General features: G+C 40.3%; 2 protein-coding genes across 8 annotated transcripts in view; both read left to right on the top strand.

The window, feature by feature from the left end:
* Positions 1–120: 120 nt before the first annotated feature.
* stat3 (signal transducer and activator of transcription 3 (acute-phase response factor)) lies at positions 121–17447 on the top strand. Of its 4 annotated transcripts, none has more exons than XM_079643019.1 (24): positions 121–347; positions 3450–3599; positions 4202–4445; positions 4546–4638; positions 4764–4845; positions 5019–5119; positions 5591–5742; positions 7751–7909; positions 8175–8267; positions 8393–8452; positions 8559–8588; positions 8679–8772; positions 8852–8899; positions 9018–9101; positions 10039–10137; positions 10276–10411; positions 13511–13563; positions 13653–13747; positions 13857–13996; positions 14076–14297; positions 14410–14452; positions 14967–15026; positions 16086–16183; positions 16295–17447. In XM_079643019.1, exons 2-24 carry the CDS (start codon positions 3472–3474, stop codon positions 16333–16335), a joined length of 2355 nt encoding a protein of 784 aa, XP_079499145.1. In that variant the 5' UTR covers positions 121–347; positions 3450–3471; the 3' UTR covers positions 16336–17447. The 4 variants fall into 4 exon arrangements, with proteins under 4 accessions (XP_079499145.1, XP_079499144.1, XP_079499147.1 ...); XM_079643018.1 differs by having other exon boundaries at positions 122–347; positions 16271–17447; XM_079643021.1 differs by lacking the exon at positions 14967–15026 and having other exon boundaries at positions 122–347.
* Positions 17448–20376: 2929 nt separating this feature from the next.
* The window catches only part of stat5a (signal transducer and activator of transcription 5a), a 56167-nt gene continuing 54904 nt past the window's right edge, over positions 20377–21639 (top strand). For 3 of the 4 annotated variants that reach the window (XM_079642690.1, XM_079642688.1, XM_079642691.1), the window contains exon 1: positions 20377–20533. The gene's annotated coding sequence lies outside the window, so the exon portion shown is untranslated. The remainder of the gene's footprint in view (positions 20534–21639) is intronic. The other variant, XM_079642689.1, reaches the window with a different exon arrangement.

The raw sequence follows: 21639 nt of genomic DNA, 5'->3' as shown, positions 1-21639 counted from the left end.
CAGTTGCGACAGCAGTAAACACGACGTTCTCAACATAGGCACGCCTCTCCTACTTGTAAGCTGCATTCTTATTGGCTAGTATAGAATAACGGACTCGTATTGGCTGTTAGAGCTGTCATTCTTGAAATACTGCATGGGTTCGGTGAAAAGGGCTGTATCGTCGAAGAATTTCCCATGTTGGCAAGAAAACTTACACGGTTAACGACCTTTTTCTGTGTGTCCTCTGGCTTTTTTGTGTTCAATTTTATACAAAGCTCACCACTGACTTTTATTGTCAGTGTTTTTCAGTAGAAAGGGTAACCGTTTGATATACGGAGAAACTTTCCGAAGGAGTAACAACAAGCTAGGTAAGCGACTATAAAGGTGACTTCTGCTTTTGGCATGCAACGGTACATGTTTCTTAACGATTTTCTTCATTGTTATGTTACTGCATACCACACTAATGCATTGCTAGCCCGGTTAGCCATAGCGCTACTGCTCTACTAGTTGTAACATTGTGACGGTTATAAATTATTCATGAAGAGGAAGCCATTCCGTGTCCACCATGTTACACAAGTTATTAAAGTGTTACTGCGTCTTATATGCAGCTACTCCCAGTTCTGATCGCCCCTAATGGGCCTGATTATATTTCAACTTAGACTAGAAGTGTCGTAATGTTATTTTATTCGTCTTCATTCGTAAAATGTTCTGGTTTTTGATGTGATTTGAATCGCCTTTTTAAAAAAAAAAGACAATTATACACACGGTAGTTTTTGGTAAACAGGACTGAAATTAGCTCAAACTGGATGCATATTTAGACAAAGTCAAATTCAGGTCATTGTTGTGTTTGCCTTCAATTGACACGCCCATCGCCAAACCATCTGCAGGACAACATGGATGATACTTAGTTTGCACTATGATTAAACGTTTTCATGAACAAAAAGGAGATTTTAGGGATGATCAGCCCTTCTCAGAATCTTAGTTGTGTACTTACTATATGTCACTCTCAGACATTTCTATAGATCATTTTCGTTTCAGTCATTACAGCTGTGAGTCACAATGTATCAAGTGTGCTATTACACTATTGACTGTATTCTGTTTTTTAGAGACTAAGGGTGACTTCGTGAAATGCACTATGACTTCACATAATGACGTTCATAACAGTTCTATTGTCTTTTACATTACATTACACGTCATTTGTTAGACGCTTTTATCCAAAGCGACTTACATACATTCAGTACTGTGGACAATCCCCACAGGAGCAATTTGGGGTGAAGTGTCTTGCCCATGGACACAACGACATGCTGAGTGCAGTGGGACTCGAACTTGCTACCCCCTGATTTGAAGTCCATCATACTATCCTCTGAGTCACAGCCTCCTTCACCTGTTTTTATAGAAGCCATTGAATTGAAACCTGGCATGCTTACTGATTTCTTAGTTTGCTCAAGGAAGCACTTACTGGAATATCAGTAATATGAGTAAAGGAATTGTACTTGTCCTTTTGTACCCTGTGATTAGATTACCATTTTTCGACAATTGGACAAACAGCTGGCACATTTCTAGCATTTTATTTTCCATGACTTATTAATTATCATACAGTAGTGTGCCACCTTTGGGACTGTACACACTGGGTCACTGATCATCCTGCAGAGAGTGCCCATAGACAATGTGCCATAGCGATCCATCCACTTTATTTAGGTGTTGCAATCATGGGAAACGTAATGCAATAAATGTAAAGGCATGATGAGGGACACAGATGATACAGTAAAGTCACATCGTGCTCTTATGTGCCTTAATGATCCTGAGATACTATTTTTAATTTCAACCCAAGTTCTCCAACAGTGAGAGCAGGAAATACTAGCCTGATTCAGAACATGAGAAAAGAGAAACCTATTCTCCCATGATTTAGCTCTTCATCGATGTGATACTCTCAGGGTTCTATTCTCAGACATCCACACCATGCAGATGCACCTTTTTCACATATCAGAGAAAGAGGAACTTGTGTCTCATTTGTTAGACAATTTCTTGATGCAACAAAAAAAAAACCTTGCCATATGATGTCAGCGAGAGTCATTTCTGGAACTGGCGTGATTCAGGTGACACTAAACATATGTACTTTTAGGTTTAGGTTTAGGTTTAAGGTTACCCCAAACAGAAAAATGCGCAAGAAAGCCGTACACTGCGATGCCACTAAAACGTATTAAAGCCCCTTACAATATATAATACCATTTTTTTTAATAAAGACCATGCTGAGCCTTATACATCACTAATATTAGTTACCTGGTGCTTATTATGCGAACATTTGCCAGAAGGTCTGCTCTTGTGTAAACAAATGTAATGACAATAATATGGTTATAATGTTCTGGTTTTGTTGACCCTATGGGAGATGAGCATCTTTGTGTATAGTATTCATTTAGCTAGTTAGTGCTTGTATTACATTGGATTTTGTATGTTAAGAGGAGTTTATAATTCACTTTCCCCTTTTGTATGTATGTGGATGGGAAAAGCATTAAGTGTGCAGACTAATTCATGTAGGGCTTCATAAAGTACATCCATGCACTGATGTGGGAACATAGACACATTTGGATTGCATTTCAGGCACTTGTTTTAACTTTTTGTATGTTCCACACTCTCTTTCTGTCAGCAGAAGCACTTAAGCTCCTGGAAACAGAAAGCAAAATGTAGTTTCTTGTCGAGAACTGTTCTGAGTCATCAGTTATTGGAGTTTAGTTAACCATCTGATCTTTTATCTAAATTCTGCAAACTATTGGGCAATGACACTCTACAAATCACTAATGATTAGGCAGAATTTAGATGGTAATGCAACAGTATTGAAAGTTGCAAGCCTCTTGAATGTAAGAGGCTTAAAGAAAGGGTTCCGTTAGTTGTTAAATGTGAATTCTAGAGGACTTGGTGTAGGGTCTGTTAGTTTGCAGCCTGCAGCCCTCAGGGGGACAGTGTAGCTGTTTTATGTTAAGATGAGAATGCAACATAACCTAAAATGTGGATCTGATGGATAATGGTTGTCTCTGCAGGCTGTGAGGATTAATGAGAGTATATTGTTCTTGTTGCACTGTGCTTCTCTTAAAGAATATATAAAGGAATGTAATTAGATCCAATCTTATAAATCAAAACGGGTGTTTCTCTGGTTTCCATTCACATCTTTCAAAAGCATAGACAAAGGAAGTGTGGTCATGTTTGAGGCAGAACCCCGGTCCAACATCATATATTTCTATATGCTTAGAGAGTTGATCTATATTTCTGGGTGGATGCGTAGTGTTTCTCTGAACAGGAAGTGGCTGTTGAGAATACAAACCCTCCCAAGGGCCTCCTTTCATTTTCAGTAAAAACTTGACATTTAGCTATTTCTCTTGAGTAAGTGAAACTTATTTTTACAATAAATGTCAGTATTGGTCTCCTCCCAAATGGTCTCTGCTATATTAATGTTGTTACCCCCATTCTTTGTGTAGGCTTGAGGAGGTGTAAGTCAGGATGGCCCAGTGGAACCAGTTACAGCAGCTGGAGACCAGGTATCTGGAGCAGCTCTACCACCTGTACAGCGACAGCTTCCCCATGGAGCTGCGGCAGTTCCTCGCCCCCTGGATTGAGAGTCAGGACTGGTGAGGAATCATTTCATTCCTGGGCTCTGTTTAAGGGAGTTTATCATCTGGCCGGGGACAACAGCTGGAAATGATCAATGTTGGCTAAAGCTGCCCCATTTACTGTTTTGTGTGACAGTTGACTAATGGGGAATGTCCACAACACTCTAAACAAATAAACTAAACTGTTATGAAAGCACATATTGTATTATATATAATATAGCATTTCATTTATTTTGAACCTCCATTCCCTCCAGACTGGCAGAGGGCCACTAACTATAATAGCTACCTTTTTGGAAAGCTATTATGTTCATTCATTGTTACCTTCTTCTCTATCATGCCTTATTATTCCCTCGTGACACCATTACAGATCTCCCATGCCTACAAGGTATCACAGTGCACCTTAACACTTGAAATAGTAATATAACCTGCAAAAAGTGTTTCCTGTCCAATGGGTATTTAGATTATACAGAGAAGGTATTATCCTAAAAGTGTCCGCCCAGTAATCTTCCTTTTACAGGAAGTTTGAATGAAGCAGTTGTGAACTCTTCACCTTTTACAAGTTCTTAAAAGAAACTAGATAATAATAATTTCCTGATGATCCTCTCCTCTCTTTTTACAAGGGCTTACGCTGCCAATAAGGAGTCACACGCCACCCTGGTGTTCCACAACCTCTTGGGAGAAATAGACCAGCAGTATAGCCGTTTCCTGCAGGAAAACAATGTCCTCTACCAGCATAACCTGCGCAGGATCAAACAGCATCTGCAGAGCAAGTACCTGGAGAAGCCCATGGACATCGCTCGCATCGTGGCCCGCTGTCTATGGGAGGAGCAGAGGCTGCTGCAGACGGCCACCACTGCTGTGCAGGTAGAGAAAAGCTACACTAACCCAGCTCTAACCTTATATGACATCAATAAGCTTAAGTTCATGAATCTTAGGTGGTAAAGCGATATATGTTATTTTGCAGGAGGGCCAGGCCGCACATCCCTCTGGGACAGTAGTGACAGAGAAGCAACAGATTCTGGAACACAACCTCCAGGACATCAGGAAGCGCGTGCAGGTCAGTTTCCATCACACACTCCCTGATAAAGGGTGCAAATAAAAGAAAAGATTCCTGAACACTAACTTGACAAAATGAGTCTGTCTTGTCTTAAATATATATCTCCTCCATTTGTTTTCCTTCAGGATATGGAACAGAAGATGAAAATGCTTGAGAACTTGCAAGATGACTTTGACTTCAATTACAAGACGTTGAAAAGTCAAGGGGGTAAGTTCTTAAAAATATCTATTCAGTTTGAGCAGTAATATGAATTTGTTTGGAAAGGTTTATCTCAGTCTCCGGTGAAGATTTATTAAAACGCAACTTTTCAGTGTTTTTCATATGTATATTGAAGGAATTGCATTTGTTTTCTGACTCTGTCATGTCCGCTGTTTGTCCAGAGTTGTCCCAGGACCTGAATGGGAATAGCCAAGCAGCTGCCACCCGACAGAAGATGGCTCAGCTCGAGCAGATGCTGAGTGCGCTGGACCAGCTGAGGAGGGTGGGTGTCTAGCTTTAATATGTTCAATATGAAGTCAAAATACATTGTAACAGATTGAGCTGTGAGTGAAAACCAAGAAGACAAAGATAATAAGTCCCCCACCAGTTTGACTTCATGTGACATGTTATGGATTATTGGCAGCTGAGGAGGGGTTTGTGAGACCCAGAATATTTTTTTAAGTGTTACATCCTCTTTGCAAATGTAGATAATTGTTCAATGGAAAAGCATGCTGCTTAACTGGCGTCTGTCTCATGCTCGTCAGCGAGGCGTTCAGGGAACCTATGTATAATCTATCAACAGTAAAATAACCTGGGTTACATGCTACTATTCTGTTACTACTGTTCTTTAGAATTTGAGAAGTAATAACATGCAACGAGGTAAAGCTACCAGGTCAAATTGACCATGTTGACTTATTTTATTTATTTTTCATTATTTCCATGTCTAATGTGAATGTTTCTTGTTTCCTTGTAGCAAATAGTGACAGAGATGGGAGGCTTGTTGACCGCCATGGATTATGTGCAGAAGAACCTGACTGATGAAGAGCTAGCAGACTGGAAGAGGAGGCAGCAGATTGCCTGTATTGGAGGACCACCTAACATCTGCCTGGACCGCCTCGAAACATGGTAACCATGGCTGCATTGTTGGTCACATTAATGATCAATGAAAAATTTGATATTTATTAGTGAATATTAAAAAAGCACAAATGAAAAACTTTATTCGAACAATTTACATGGGTATTTATTGCATAACACTGGTAAATTATGTATTGGTATCATAAATTAAATTAAAGTGATGGCATCCCCAAATGCATTATGGGTACTCAAAATAAATCAATAAAAAACATCCAACCACATTCTTGCTCTGGCATCTTAAAATGCAACTGAATTGGAGGCACTGTTTATAAAAAACAAAACCATTTTCGGCTTAAAGAGCAACGTCCAGGTTAAAGACACCTGTGAATAAATGTGTAGGAAAATGATGAATACACTAGATTTTCCCAAAAATATACAGAAATATACACTACAGTGACATCTGGCTTCGTTTTTGTAAGAAATGTTCACGTACGCATAAAAAAAACTCGGCACGTGACCTCCCGCGTGTGACGTAACACCGGGGACACAAGGGGCCGGTGTAACGTATTAATAAACATGGATCCCAATGCTAGTTTCGACACAGAAGGCACAGAAGAAGTTGAACATGAATATTCGAATGCATATGACGGACCACAACCTTATAATTATGAGCCTGCTAGGCGTCCAATAGACCAGGAGCAGGCAAGGATTAGAAGAAATAACGGCCATCGGAGAGAAATTGAGCTGTGGTGTGAGGAGAACCAGTGGAGAACTGGGCAGCTATCTTGGTGAGTGACCGGCGTTAGCTACAGAATGTTAGCTAACGTCACATTACAACATTGTGAAGTTAGCTATCATATATCAGGCTATAACTAAAGTAGTATTGATAATATAGTAACGTTACTGGCAGGACTGTTGATACTGATCCATAACAGAAACTAATGCGCAAGTATCAGCCGTATCTCGCTTTACCTAATGCAACTCCACACTACGGTGCTGTGTACCGGAGGAGAGACGCGAGATACGGCTGATACTTGACGATCTGGCGAAGAAAGGTGTGTAGTCGGGGAGGGTGCACAGCTGATTGCAGCAGGTGAGTGGAGGTTGAGCCGGGAGCCAGGAGTGACAGCCACCACGCACACACAAACAACACAGACAGGGGGAAACAAACAAACACAAAGGAGACGGCTGGAGCAGTACAGCCACCACAGCGTTACCTAATGCAACTCCACACTATGTCTTACGGTGCCGTGTACCGGAGGGGAGAGAGAGAGAACAGCGAAGGGGGGGGGGGGAGAGAGAAGTACTACGGTTTCCTGATAAAGCTGTGGAGAGTATGTGCTGCAGGGAGGTGGATGCACAACGCACCCAGGAACGAACGCTAGCTCCGGTCCTTTTTACTGTGGACTCGATGTCCTGACAGGCTGGTATTTGTGCAACCTGCACAAACACAATACTGCACCATGATTACAAATGGTGAAATACAATGTGAAACTACCGAAAAATACCAGCTCACTAAAACACAACCACTCTACTCAACGCAACTCTACTATACCCGCGGTCAGAGAGCGGAGATGTGTCCCCTGCGTATGACCTTAAAAAAAAGCAGTTTTTAAGAGCAGAGCTCAAAATTGCTCTTTTCCCTCTGAATTCCTGCCCTTATGTCTCGTAAAACATATCAAATCCTACATTCACTTTTTTAATTGTAATTTTCAAGCAAGTTTAAGCATAAATGTAGAAAAAAAACCAACCTGCAAGATGCTCTTTAAGTAAAATGTTTCAAAATTGTTATTCTGGCATCTCCCAGCCTTGGGGCTACATTTAAACATATAATACAGAACTATAAATGTTGACACAGTTTCTAAGAAGTATTTGTGGTTGTCCCTGATACCATTAAATAGATGATTTTGGCAGACAGACAGTCTCTGCTTTCCTTTTGGTGATCTCCTGTCTTTTAATGCAGACATCTACCAAAAAGCTTTTTTCTGTAATGTGCCAAATGCCACAAGTATTGTCAAGTCAGTCCGACCACTGGATCATTTCATAATTCTATCACCAGGATCACGTCCTTGGCTGAGTCCCAGCTCCAGATCCGTCAGCAGATCAAGAAGCTGGAGGAGCTTCAGCAGAAGGTGTCGTACAAAGGAGACCCCATTATCCAGCACCGGCCCGCCCTGGAGGAGAAGATCGTGGACTTGTTCAGAAACCTGATGAAGAGGTACAGCATGTGACACATATCTACTGTACACACATAACAGTTGACCCTCAAAAATAATCCATGTCTAATTTCCTGTGACTAATGATACAGAGCTTTCAGTCGCATCTCTTGCTCGTCATTTATCAAATGTAATGTAATCTGAGCCGTCTCCATTCTGCGGAGGAAGACGTGAGATGCACTTAAAAACTGCAACTCATTAGTGAAGTGGCCTTTGACCTGAGAGTCTGGAAACGTTCTCTGAAACATGATCCGCTCTGTGTTTCAGTGCGTTCGTGGTCGAGAGACAGCCTTGTATGCCCATGCATCCAGACAGACCACTGGTCATTAAAACGGGAGTGCAGTTCACAAATAAAGTGAGGTAAGTATCAAATGCTACATATATATGTCTATGCTTTTTTGAATGAAAGGGTTAGGGTTACAGTTAGAGTGTATCTTTTTACATTTTGGAATGCGTTTTAAACACTTTTTATCTTATTTCTTCAGGTTACTGGTAAAGTTTCCTGAACTCAATTACCAGCTGAAAATTAAAGTTTGCATTGACAAGTAAGTTTGTTTGTTTCTTCATCTGGAGTTTTTAGCACTAAGACACAAAATTGATTGAAGACCTTAGCCGAAAGTGCTTTACTGATTTGAACTGTTGTATTTTCAGGGAATCTGGCGATGTGGCTGCAATCCGAGGGTACGTCTTTTTAAGATGTACTTGCCATGCCTGAACACTGACTGTATAATATTTTAGAATAGATCCTCACTTTATGCTTTTTTTCCCCAGGTCACGAAAGTTTAACATCCTCGGTACCAACACAAAAGTCATGAACATGGAAGAGTCCAACAATGGCAGCCTGTCAGCAGAGTTTAAACACTTGGTGAGTTATAGATGAAAATCTCTTAGTGCTTGGCTGCGTCCTCCGATCTGCTGTAGCACTCACTTCCTGTTTGTTTCAGACCCTGAGAGAGCAGAGATGTGGTAATGGTGGCCGGACCAATAGCGACGTGAGTACTGTTCCTGATAATTATTGTAATTTAATGCTCAAAATGTTTGTATTTTTTTGATGAATTTCTGTCATAAAGGCTATTTTGAATAGAGGTTTGAGTAATCTGTTTTCTTCAGGCCTCTCTGATCGTCACTGAGGAGCTCCATCTTATCACTTTTGAGACGGAAGTCTACCATCAAGGCCTGAAGATCGATTTGGAGGTCAGTATCACATAGTGTCTCTGTGTTTCCTTAATGTCAGAGTAGGCTTCATGTAACACCAGAAATCATCAAAAACTCTAAAGAATAATATAAAGACATATCAGCGCTGTTCTTTGACACCCCCGTACAAAGTTAGTCACCAAACACATGAGTCATTAACAAAGTCATCCACCTCCAGAGTCTGTCACTACCTTTGCTTTCTTATGAGCCGTTACTCCTCCATTAACCCAGTTAAAGACCCCCATGATGGCAGTATTTCTGCTGAAGCTAATTATGAGTCCTCCTTTAATATGCTGGCGTCATCTACTCTACATGTCCTAACCAGGTTCACTTCGTTTTGTATTTTCTCCAACCTCTAACACACCACAGAGCTCTATCTTTACGTAGGTGTCAAAACACAAAGAGCCGTGTGAGTTTCAGAGCAACGTGCGTAGCCTCTGTGAGAAACGGTTGTCCTTATGGCAGAGCAGATGGTTTGAAGACTAGTTATGAGACATATGAGCTTACATTATCAGTCAAAAGATGCAGTGATGCTTTCTTTTTTTGGTCTCGTTTTTTTATCTACAAAGTGATATTTCTGCTAGCTTGTTACTCAATATTTCTAATTGAATAAGACCAAGATGAAAGAAACCTAATACTTGATTTTCAGCCACAACAGATTTGTTTGTACACAAAAATATCCTCTTTCTGCAGCCTTCATTTTATCGTTTTGAAATATTATCATTGCTTATATTATTATATTATTAATAATAATAATAATAATATTATTATTATGCAAAATATGTTACCTTTCTAAGAAGAGGAGAATCTTTCCTAGTGTCAGAGCTGTTTTTTTTTTGACAATGTACTGAAGAAGGCCGGAATATTTTCACATCATTGTGCATGACTTTTCATATAATAATGCATAATATATACTAATATTCTTCTGCTTGTGCAGACTCATTCCCTGCCTGTGGTAGTCATTTCCAACATCTGCCAGATGCCCAACGCCTGGGCCTCCATCCTGTGGTACAACATGCTCACCAACCACCCGAAGGTGAGACAGCACCCCCTGCTGGAAAGGGACTGAACTCATTAGAGGGAGATTGCTGACACATCACAGTTGAATATCTGTTTGTAATGGTGGAATTACATTTATATTTGACACCATGTTTGCCTGGCTGTCTCTGTGCAGAACGTGAACTTCTACACCAAGCCTCCGGTGGGGACGTGGGATCAGGTGGCCGAGGTGCTCAGCTGGCAGTTCTCCTCCACCACCAAGAGGGGCCTGACCATCGAGCAGCTCACCACGTTGGCTGAGAAATTACTAGGTGAGCCATGCCTAAAAGTCTACAAAAACAATAGGAACATAATAGAATCAGAAACAGGTCGACATCACCAAATAGTCAGAATAAGAGTAACCCAATAAAGTGAAGTGTATTAGTTCTAAATTGCAAGCCTCTAAAACATAGGTGTAAATAGTACAGGTTTTATTGAAACTGGAACCTTAATTCAAAGTACAGTACACAAATCATCAAATAATTCAGTGAGAGGTCAAGTATATAGATACTAGAATAGAATGTTAAATGTCAGGTTCCTCAGAAACGTTAGGGGACACATGTTGACATTGTGCACAGCAGGTGCAGAACTCCGTACAGGGAAGGCCAACAGAGAGGCACTGGCACTTTCCACTCTCTCCACACTTTGCAATACAAGTGAGTAATGTCTCTCACTTCTGTAGGTGCCTGGGTTTTGTAAATAGCACTGGTTGAATGGCCCCATCTCTGACAATCCACCCCTTGCTAATAGGACTCCATAACAAGGGTTTGGGTTCGGGCTGTGACACCATCGCTGTCTGAAACATTGCTCTTTGTACACTAGAGATGAACCAAACATGTATTTGCTTGCATAATATATGAGCAGTGCTTCCACATCTGTGTCATCAGACCTCACAATGATGCGGGAATATGAGTCTGCAAGATGTATGTCATGGAGCACCATCCTTGTGTCTGCCTCCTCCTGATTTCAGTGATGTCAAACGGCTGACTCCTGCTGTGCAGATGCTCTTCACCTCCTCCCCTTCGTCAAATCCCGAGTGTAGTCTCTGTGGGGCAGCAGTGACAATGTAGTTGCTCACAAACATGCACAGTGCAGTGTTGTTTCCACTACTCCTCAAGTACTTCCTGTAGTTTGGGACATTTGTTTTGCTTTAGGTTATAACACTTGTGTTATTCTTCAGAGATGGGTCCTCATTACAGGTCTGCACTTTTAGAAATGCACCTGCATTGTGTTTGGCACGTATTATATATATATATATATATATATATATATATATATATATATATAGAAAACAAGAAATGAAATGTGTGGTCATGGTATTTGACAGGTATGACGGCCCACAGTCAATCAAAGACCTGGAGAGGTGCAAGTGATGGAAGACATGTTATCACTGGCAAAACAAATGTCCCAAACTACAGGAAGTACTTGAGGAGTAGTGGAAACAAGACTGCACTGTGCATGTTTGTGAGCAACTACATTGTCACTGCTGCCCCACAGAGACTACACTCAGGATTTGACGAAGGGGAGGAGGTGAAGAGCATCTGCACAGCAGGAGTCAGCAGTTTGACATCGCTGTACAGTGATCAGGAGGAGACAGACACAAGGATGGTGCTCCATGCCATACAGCTTGCAGAGTCATATTCCCGCATCATTGTGAGGTCTGATGACACAGATGTGGAAGCACTGCTCATATATTATGCAAGCAAATAAATGTTTGGTTCATCTCTAGTGTACATGCATGCAGGCCATGGAATGAGAGAGACATATGTCCCCATCAACACCATATGGGAGAAAATTGGAAAAGACATGTCTAACTGTCTACCAGCATGTCATGCACTCACTGGCTGTGGCTCAACAAGTAGTTTGTAAAGAATAGGAAAGACAACAGCATTCACCAAACTCAAGACCCATCTCAGCGAGCTCAAAGATCTGGCCCATTGTGGACCCTCTGCCAGCTTGGAAGAGTCTTTGCCAGTCGCAAGAGAATTGGCGCTTCTGCTATATGGAAAAAAGGAAATTGGACTGATGTGCACAAACTTGGATGAACTGAGGTTCATAATTGCATCAACAACAGATGCAGCCTCGGAAAATCTGCCGCCAACAGAGGATGCATTTCAACAACATGTACAAAGAGCAATGTTTCAGACAGCGATGGTGTCATAGCCCGAACCCTTGTTATGGAGTCCTATTGGCAAGGGGTGGATTGTCAGAGATGGGGCCATTCAACCAGTGCTATTTACAAAACCCAGGCACCTACAGAAGTGAGAGACATTACTCACTTGTATTGCAAAGTGTGGAGAGAGTGGAAAGTGCCAGTGCCTCTCTGTTGGCCTTCCCTGTACGGAGTTCTGCACCTGCTGTGCACAATGTCAACATGTGTCCCCTAACGTTTCTGAGGAACCTGACATTTAACATTCTATTCTAGTATCTATATACTTGACCTCTCACTGAATTATTTGATGATTTGTGTACTGTACTTTGAATTAAGGTTCCAGTTTCAATAAAACCTGTACTATTTACACCTATGTTTTAGAGGCTTGCAATTTAGAACTAATACACTTCACTTTATTGGGTTACTCTTATTCTGACTATTTGGTGATGTAGTTCAGCCACCTGGCATTTCCCTCTCCAAATATGATGACCATCAGAGTGAGCATTCTTAACTTATAAGCTATTGTGCCACTTCTCCCCCATTCGGAATTTGACTGTATCAGAGAAGAGGTAGGCCTATGTCTAAAGAAATCTAATTTGCAATAGAACTGTACCAGATATGTCCAAACAACTACTGGTTAGTGTTCAATAGCACCCTAGACAATTCAGTAATGGTATATTTTTTAGGGATTACTGTTTTTCTGATAAATGAGAGAAAAGTGATGGAGTCCTATGTCACCAAAAGGTACAACTTCCGTCTAAACTAAAGCTAAGTTTACAGGACTATAATTCAGTATTTATTTAGGTAAATAATTGTCTGACTATGTGGTGATGTAGGAAAGCTACCTGGTTCATACCTCAGCACATCTGAAGAGGAAAAGAGTGATCATTCTCAAGTTATGGGCTTTTGTGTCACCTTTCCCACATTCGGCCTGGTCTAATTTGGCTCTTTTTCAGGGATTGCGGTAGTTCTAAAGAACAACCCAAAAAAAATGTTTTCCCCCCAAAATAAAATTTGACAAGAATACATTTCATTAATGGGAGACCCTAAAGAGTGTTTGGTTCTACCTGGGGTAGAGGTATCTCAAAAACTAAAGCCTTTTTTGAGGACTTGCTGCTAGACTATACATCATTTTCATCATTTATCCAATTATATTGTGTTAATCTCAGTCTTGTTACTGTCTCATATGTTAATGTGTGATGTTCTTCTGTCCATTCAGGGCCGTGTGTAAACTACTCCGGCTGCCAGATCACTTGGGCCAAGTTCTGCAAGGTACTGACCTAAAAAGAACACGGTTCAACCTGCCATCTTGCTATTGTGTTACTTCAATTGCCAGTTATTTTTCTCCTTCCTCTTCCCAGGAAAACATGGCTGGCAAAGGCTTCTCCTTCTGGGTGTGGCTGGACAACATCATCGACCTGGTTAAGAAGTACATCCTGGCACTCTGGAATGAAGGGTGAGAGGTCGCCCTTTGTTTACGAGTCCAAGTGTTTTGAAGTGCTGTGGTCAACAGGTTCAGAATAGACTTGCTATTTTTAAACCAATATCCTGTTGATTTTCTGCAGGTATATCATGGGCTTTATCAGTAAGGAGAGGGAGAGGGCCCTTCTCAACCCAAAACCCCCCGGCACTTTCCTGCTGCGCTTCAGTGAGAGCAGCAAGGAGGGCGGCATCACATTCACATGGGTTGAGAAAGACATCAGCGGTGAGTTGTCGTTGTTTTTATACCGGCTGATCACTTTAGTTTCTGTTCAGGTACTGAGCTTCCTTGTATGTTTTCCTAGGAAAGACCCAGATGCAGTCGGTGGAGCCCTACACCAAGCAGCAGCTCAACAACATGTCTTTTGCCGACATCATCATGGGATACAAGATCATGGACGCCACCAACATCCTGGTTTCGCCTCTTGTTTACCTCTACCCTGATATCCCCAAAGACGAGGCTTTTGGGAAATACTGCAGGCCAGAAGCCGCGCCGGAGCCTGAGATGGGAGGAGACTCCACGAGTAGTGAGTGTTCCTTACGCTTCCTTTAAGACGAGCAACAAATATGGTTTAGTGTGCATGTTTTTTCTCGCTTTGTTTCTTGTGATAGTGCTAATACTCTTTTTCTCTTTGACAGCTATTCAGCCGTACTTGAAGACGAAGTTCATCTGCGTTACCCCGTGAGTATCTTCTTTTTTTGAAGTGGTCAATATTTACAGGAAGGGCTCATGCCATCTTGTGACCTTCACTTATTTTTAGTCCTTATTAGTAGCTGTTTACTCATATAAATAATAGAGATTCCCTCTGAATGTTCCTGGTATGACCTGAACTTCCCTTTTTGAGATTTCCTTTTTCAATATGTAGCAAATTCTGCCAAATGTTCAAGAAAAGAGAACAAAGCAGTTTTTTACTCTGCAATACATCGCTGTCTTTAGAGGAGCCAGCGCACTGTTCTCTGATCAAGTATTGTGATCCCAGATCAGTGTAGATTATGTTCAGACAGATTGCAATTAACACAACAGGTTGTGTCTTTTCACTGATCATTCCAGATAGGGGTTCGTTTCCATGCTCCATATACTATCTGTTCGACTGTATTTGCATTAAAATAAATAAAGGGTAGACAGAGGGCAGCTGTTTGAGGGTGTGCTGGTGGGTTTGAGGTTTGCTCAGTGAGATCCTGACCTGTCTCCGTAGGTGTCCCTCCGTGTTCATGGACTTGCCGGACAGTGAGCTGCTTGGGAACGGATTCCCAGGGTAGGCGCTCGGGGAGGTGGGGGAGGTGGCATGTAGGGAGGGCTTTGTGTGTGCATCTTGTCACTTAAGTTGCAGCACCTACCTGTTTTTCTTTTCCAACTCGCCTGTCACTTTACCTGGTCCTAATATAAGAGCATCTCCCTGCTATTAATCCGTTTTTCATCCATTTAGATAGTTGTGTCAGTATTTTGTATAACATTTTTTACCAGATTTCAGATAAAAGTAGTATTATCACTGGGAAATAATTCCTAATCCATTCTCAATTCCATTCCAAAACCAAATACAGTATCGAAATATAACTAAAAGGGCATTTGGGGAACACAGACGTTCACCAAGGCAAAAACGAGTTGGTTATTTCCTCCATGATTCAGATCCGCTCCAGCTTTAATTGGCTTCTTCATTCGACCAATAAACACCCTTTCACCAAGTTACATGAACATGTTATCTATGTTACCGGTAATCCTGTTGACCTCACTGACAGAACCTCCTCTGCAAATGACTGGAAATTGCACTTTTAAAAGTCTGAGTAACAACCTGATCAATCCACCAGCAAACTAACAAACATCCTCCATTTACTTTAGCTGCCGGTCATTAACATCAATCATTAACATAAAAAAAAAATGTAGGCACTGCCTGAAACAGAAGCAGGGAATATTATTGAATATGCTCAACATCAGCCCAGTCTTTAGCGGTTGAAGATATATATTTTGATGTTTGTATTTAAACATTAGTGAAGATTTAGCCACAGATCCATCACATTTTGAATCTACCCTACTCTCTTTCGGGCATGACTTTCCTCACTGACACAAATGCTGAGTTGTCTTTCTATGGGGTGATCGTTTCAAACCACTGATACAGTATGTGTATGAACCACCGTAGCGATCAGTGGGATGAAGAAAAGCATTGACTTACACAAGTTAGTTGGTAGCGACATCAAGAAAATATGTTGTTACTTTAGTTTTATGTATGAACATTTTTGACGAGCACAAACCTTATGGCAGAAAACAAGTGGCATTTCAGCGTCAACAACTCTTTTTTCTTTTCTCTTTTTGCCCACAGCACAAACTCTGGAAACACCAGCGACCTGTTCCCCATGTCGCCCCGCACCCTGGACTCCCTGATGCACAATGAAGTTGAGGCAAATCCTTCACATTTGGGTGAGTCATTTAAACTATCAAAGTACACATTTGTGTTAGCTAGGAAACTCAATGACCTAGAACGTGTTTATTAACCAACATTATTAGCCTCTGTCTGGTTTTCCTCCGCAGACTCAATCACTTTGGACATGGATGTAGCATCACCTATGTGAGGAGAGTCGCCAAGTTTCTTAATTTTCTTCATTGGGATTTGGTATTATGTTGTGAAAGAGGTGTTATAATTTTCCCACCGCCTGTACAGTTTGTTTCTTGTTTCTGTGTAAAAGAAAATGTCTACTTTTCACAGAGAAGGGATCTAAATGGTTTTGAAAGATGTTTTAAATCTTTTAAAAGAGGATTTCCACTCATTTAAAGTTTGACTGTCCATCTTTAGCTCAGTGTGTGATTTTAAGCATCTTCCTGCTCCTGTTCTGTTCTTCTCCATCTGCATAGATGTCCTGATTACTCTTTTCAGTATCTGGAATTATATTTTTGAGAACATTGTATTTTTGCCTTTTTGAAACGGCTATGAACTCTTTTGTTCTTTTCTTTTGAATAAGAAAGTGTAAGTAGAATAATTGTTGCATACAGTAAGCTTTGCCGTTTTGGAATAGTATTGTTCTGATGCATTTAATGGTCCTTTTTAAATATGTACTATTGCATTTTTAGTGGCCGCCAAATGTTTTGTCACATGTGTTTCAATACCTTTGTTTCATATCAAATGGTTTGTTTCTTGATAGTTTTTACTCAGAATGAAATATTTCCAATATTTCTTAGAGCCATTTGAAGTGTTAAAAAACTGCAGAGAGATGATATAACAATTTATGGATATTTTCCTGTAAAGTTATTTCCCCTTATAGTGAGAAATTACATGATATAACCTGTAAAAGTTGTTTTGAAAGCAGTTTTTTGTCACTCCCACCCCATATCAAACTGTAATTTGTGATCATGTGAGTTGCACTTGCTTTAAAATTAGCAGTTTTATTGTTTGTGTTGTGCCTGAATTCACCTGATCAGATATGTAATGTAAATCATTGTATGAACAATTTATTTTAAGACAAACTTGTTGTTAAAATAATCATGGAAGAGAAAGAGATATTTCCCTCTAACACAGCAAGGAGTGTTGACTTTTAACCTTTCATACAGCTAGTAAACTCTGAGATAAATGCAAGCCACATCTGTCTGTCATGCAACGAAATGTCAAGAGGATTTCTGTAAAAATACGATGTAACTACTCATCAATTGACATAAGGTAATAAAAACAAGTTAGCACTGAAGTAGTCAACTCATTGGTTGGTGTCATTATTCACTTGCAAGTTAATGATAAAAACATGATGGAAGTTTTAGCACTTGGAATGGAAATATGTTAAATAGGAAATACATTTGTCTGCCAAATTCAAAAGAACAAATCTATAACTTATTAAAATGCAGTTCAACAAAATAGTCTTCCATGTGTGACCTGCAACGGAAAATATGTGCTACAGGGCAAACTTAAGCAAACCACCAACCGCACTGTCACACCACCAAGTGTTTCATCATACAAACCAGAGAATAACTCAAACAGGTTTTATGGCTGTGAACTTCATTCCTGAGATAAAGCACTGGCTGATAACATTTACTGGAAATATCCTCAAATGCAGCAATATAGATAGGAAGCCAGACGATTAACAACGAGAGAATCCAAGATTTAAGAGAAATAATAAAGCAATGTTTGAAATATGCAAGCAATAAACATGTTATCTTTATGAGGCCTCTGTTGGTCTGAATGCTGTGGGAACAGAGCTGAAGTGTAATGCAGCACAGATTGTTCTGGAAACAAAATGAATTTTAGTTCATTGACTTCATATGGTGATCTGGGAGTTTGACTTGATATTGATTGATACATATTCCTTTAGGGAAGGCTACTTTCATGGTCCAAGAAGAGACAACATCTAAATTAGGGAGGTTTCATTTGGATGGAAAATCAGTCCCCTATGTTTCTTTTTTATTGGCATTTTCAATTGAATTAAAATAAAAAAGTAAATATCCCATGAATTAACGTGTGTAAAGTGAAATTACAAGAGTGCGAAACCTATGGTTAGTTCGGCTAAAATATGTATACTTAAAATGTGTGACAAACCTTGTTGTCAGGTGTCATTTAGTGTTGTTGTAAAGCAGGAGGTCATTTTAGCCAATTCATGTTGTATAATGCAGTGATTTGGATATTACAGTTCATTCATGCATAAAATGTGACGTCATCCCACTTCCTTTTTCAATTCAAAGAAATAACAATGTCTCTAGCCATGAGATTTCCCTGACCGGAAACCCCCATATTGTATCTGTTCACTTCAGTTTCACTACATCTCCAGCTGTACCGTGATGTGATCAGCTGCAGTGGTTTCCCATGAGTCCTTGGAGAGCATGTGACAGCTGAGATAAAGCCTGCAGCTAAACAAACAGGGACAGTATAGGCAGCCGTCTGTGCATTCCCGGACCTCTGGCCTGATCTACAGCTCTCTCTGAGCCCTGGTTGCCTCTGTTAGTCTGTGAGAGGCAGGGAACACAGACTGGTTTGAGGAGAGGAAGAGGGGCGTGGAGAGGAACAGCTATTACCGGCAGCAGCTGCTGACTCAGCTGTCTGAGGAAGCAACTGTCACCCTTCAGTTGGCTCACAGCCAGTCAATCTGCAGGATCATTGAAGCTTCAACAGGGTGCTGTGTGTGTGTGTGTGTGTGTGTGTGTGTGTGTGTGTGTGTGTGTGTGTGTGTGTGTGTGTGTGTGTGTGTGTGTGTGTGTGTGTGTGTGTGTGTGTGTGTGTGTGTGTGTGTGTGTGTGTGTGTGTGTGTGTGTGTGTGTGTGTGTGTGTGTGTGTGTGTGTGTGTGTGTGTGTGTGTGTGTGTGTGTGTGTGTGTGTGTGTGTGTGTGTGTGTGTGTGTGTGTGTGTGTGTGTGTGTGACTGATGAGGACTTTTTGACATAGATGCGGGAAATGAAGTTATTTATAGTTTTTCTGCATCATAGCGGACTTTTTTAATTATTTACGGTCATCAACAACCCGAGATTCCTCATATTTTGCTTTGGTTTCTCTAGACACAGTAGGCTATCTGTAACACATGTCATGTCTACAAGGGAAAACACTTGGGTACATCTTACTACGGACTCATTTTTACTAAGCTTTGACAGAGTAGTTGTTGCTTTGTAGGCTTTTATTTTTACAAAGCTGGTAAACACATTACATCATATATTATAATACTTCTCCAATTGTTTTATCCTTAAACAAACAGTAAAGTATTTTCAATTGATTGACTAAAGTCAAGGATAAAAGTACTTTTTCTTACAAGCACAATTTGGATTTTGGTCAAAAGTCAAGAGTAACATTATAACAGAAGAAGTGAACATTCCTTTCTTACCTTTCTTCAACATTCAACATGGCTCCACATGGTTGCTGTTTCCTTTCTCTCTTTTGTTTTTTTTTATCCCAAATAGCAATAGGCCTATATACCTCTCTTCTTAGCTGCACACATTGACCTATACATCGTGGCAGGTTTAACATGTAAAAGCAACAACACATTTCCTCTATTAATGCCGTGAATTAAGTTTAGTTTAGTACCAGAAGGTGTCACTATTCTCCAGATTGAGTGAAACACATTTAGTAGATGCAATGAGTTTAATAGACATTATTGAACGACTGTACTGTGCTGTACAATAGATTCTACTTTATTTTCATTCAACGTTTGGCACAGAGAAGCTAGTCAGAAACCTGCAGAAAATACTGGTACTCATTTAATTTAGTAGTAAATAATCAATAATGCATATTCTTTTTCTTCTAATATTATTATTAGTGTTATTATTATTGTTATTATTATTATTGTTATTATCATCATTATTATTATTATTATTATTATTATTATTATTATCATTATTATTATTATTATCATTATTATGTGATTTGGCTTGATGAAAGTATCAGTTAAAGTTATTTGTTAGTTTCCAAAAGAAAAGACCCTAACGATTATGCGTTCAGAATCCACTGGGATCAGACAACCTAGTTCTTCAAAGAAGTACAAGAGCAAAACATACATGTATATTCAAAGAGCGAATACAAAATGTGGCTGTTATTGTAATTAACACCTCCTTCAGTCTGATTCCAGCTAGAGAAAAATCATCCATCATCAGCAGGACAGAAATCCAGAGAAAGTGTTTCTCACTCACACATTGAAGAAGCACCGGAAGTGGGCGGTTTATCGGAGAGAGGTGGGGAGAGAGAGTTGGAAACTACAGGCTGACAGACGGACTGTCAGAGAGGTTCCTGCTGGAGGTCGCTCACGTCGCTGCAGGCTTTTCGCCGCATTTTATGCAAAACGGACCGCTAGTGTTCAGTCGCTCCACAGAGGTGAGTGTCACACTTTGACCGTGTTTCAAATGTTGTTTTGTGGGAAGAGGTGACCGTCCCCGTTGCGAAACATTGTTCTGACAGCGCTTTGTAAACAAACTGAGTGCGGCTCCGTCTGCACGCGCTCAAACCATACAGCCCGCGTGCACGTAGTAACATTTCTGTTACTTTTTCTTTTGTGATTTTATTAAGCTGAATCAACAGGCAGGTCCCTGTTATAGTTATTCAGTCATGTTAACGGACTGAGTTTCCCCCCGTATCGCACTGTCACTGCTGTAAATAACACTGACTCACTGGGAGCTTTCTAAAATATACAAGTTGTTCTATAGGGGAAACCCTCCATCCCAGTCTGGCAGCACTCCAATAACCTACATAGAGAATCATTACGTCTCAGTCAAGGTGAAATAGGACTAAAAAGATAACCAGTATACGTTTTATAGAGCCCACGGGAGTCTAATAATGCCTTAATGAGCATGCTTCAGAAGTTTGACAGCCTGGCAGGGAGCTTTTGTTTCGGGCACTCTGGTTCTGGCATGTTTATATCTTGCTGTACTTAAGTGCAGTTTTGAGCTGCTTCAATTGAGAATATCCATTTTATGGAATTGCTTTTACTCTATATTTCAGACCGAAATCTTGTACTTTGTACTCCATGACTTTTCTCTGACAGTTCTTGTAACTTTCAGATAAAGACTTGCAGACACACAAAACGAATGCTTTACTTTAGTTTCAACTATGCAGTAGTTTATTTTTCCACCTAAGCCAGCTGTAACATAAAACTGGCTGCTGCTTTTATATCAACACTTCAACGGGTGCATTTTACTGCTCACTCGTCTAGATCTTCTGCTATTACAAATGTTGTTTTGTTCCATTCCACAAGTTAGTACCAGATAGTATTTGAATAATAAGATTATTTCAAGGTGACTTCTAATTCAAATAGCGCGAATATTTGAACATTGTGGTGATGTTACACAATTTAAAACAAAAAAACAACCACAAAGAACAAAAGAGTCACTCAGTCCTGAATACCATAAATACACTTGCACTATGGTACGACAGGAGATGTCCAAAAATGTGACTAAAAGTTTGCATTATCTCACTTCTAGAGC

Source organism: Notothenia rossii (assembly GCF_949606895.1).
Source record: "Notothenia rossii genome assembly, chromosome: 8".
NCBI lineage: Eukaryota > Metazoa > Chordata > Actinopteri > Perciformes > Nototheniidae > Notothenia > Notothenia rossii.
This window is presented reverse-complemented; position numbering and strand designations above follow the sequence as displayed.

What these genes read in the sequence shown, in the direction of transcription:
- stat3 (XM_079643018.1), top strand. Translation starts at nt 3,472, where the DNA reads ATGGCCCAGTGGAACCAGTTACAGCAGCTGGAGACCAGGTATCTGGAG. An exon ending in GGGAGGAGACTCCACGAGTA is followed by an intron (nt 14,298 to 14,409) that starts GTGAGTGTTCCT and finishes TCTCTTTGACAG; the next exon opens with CTATTCAGCCGTACTTGAAG. An exon ending in GGCAAATCCTTCACATTTGG is followed by an intron (nt 16,184 to 16,270) that starts GTGAGTCATTTA and finishes CAACATTATTAG; the next exon opens with CCTCTGTCTGGTTTTCCTCC.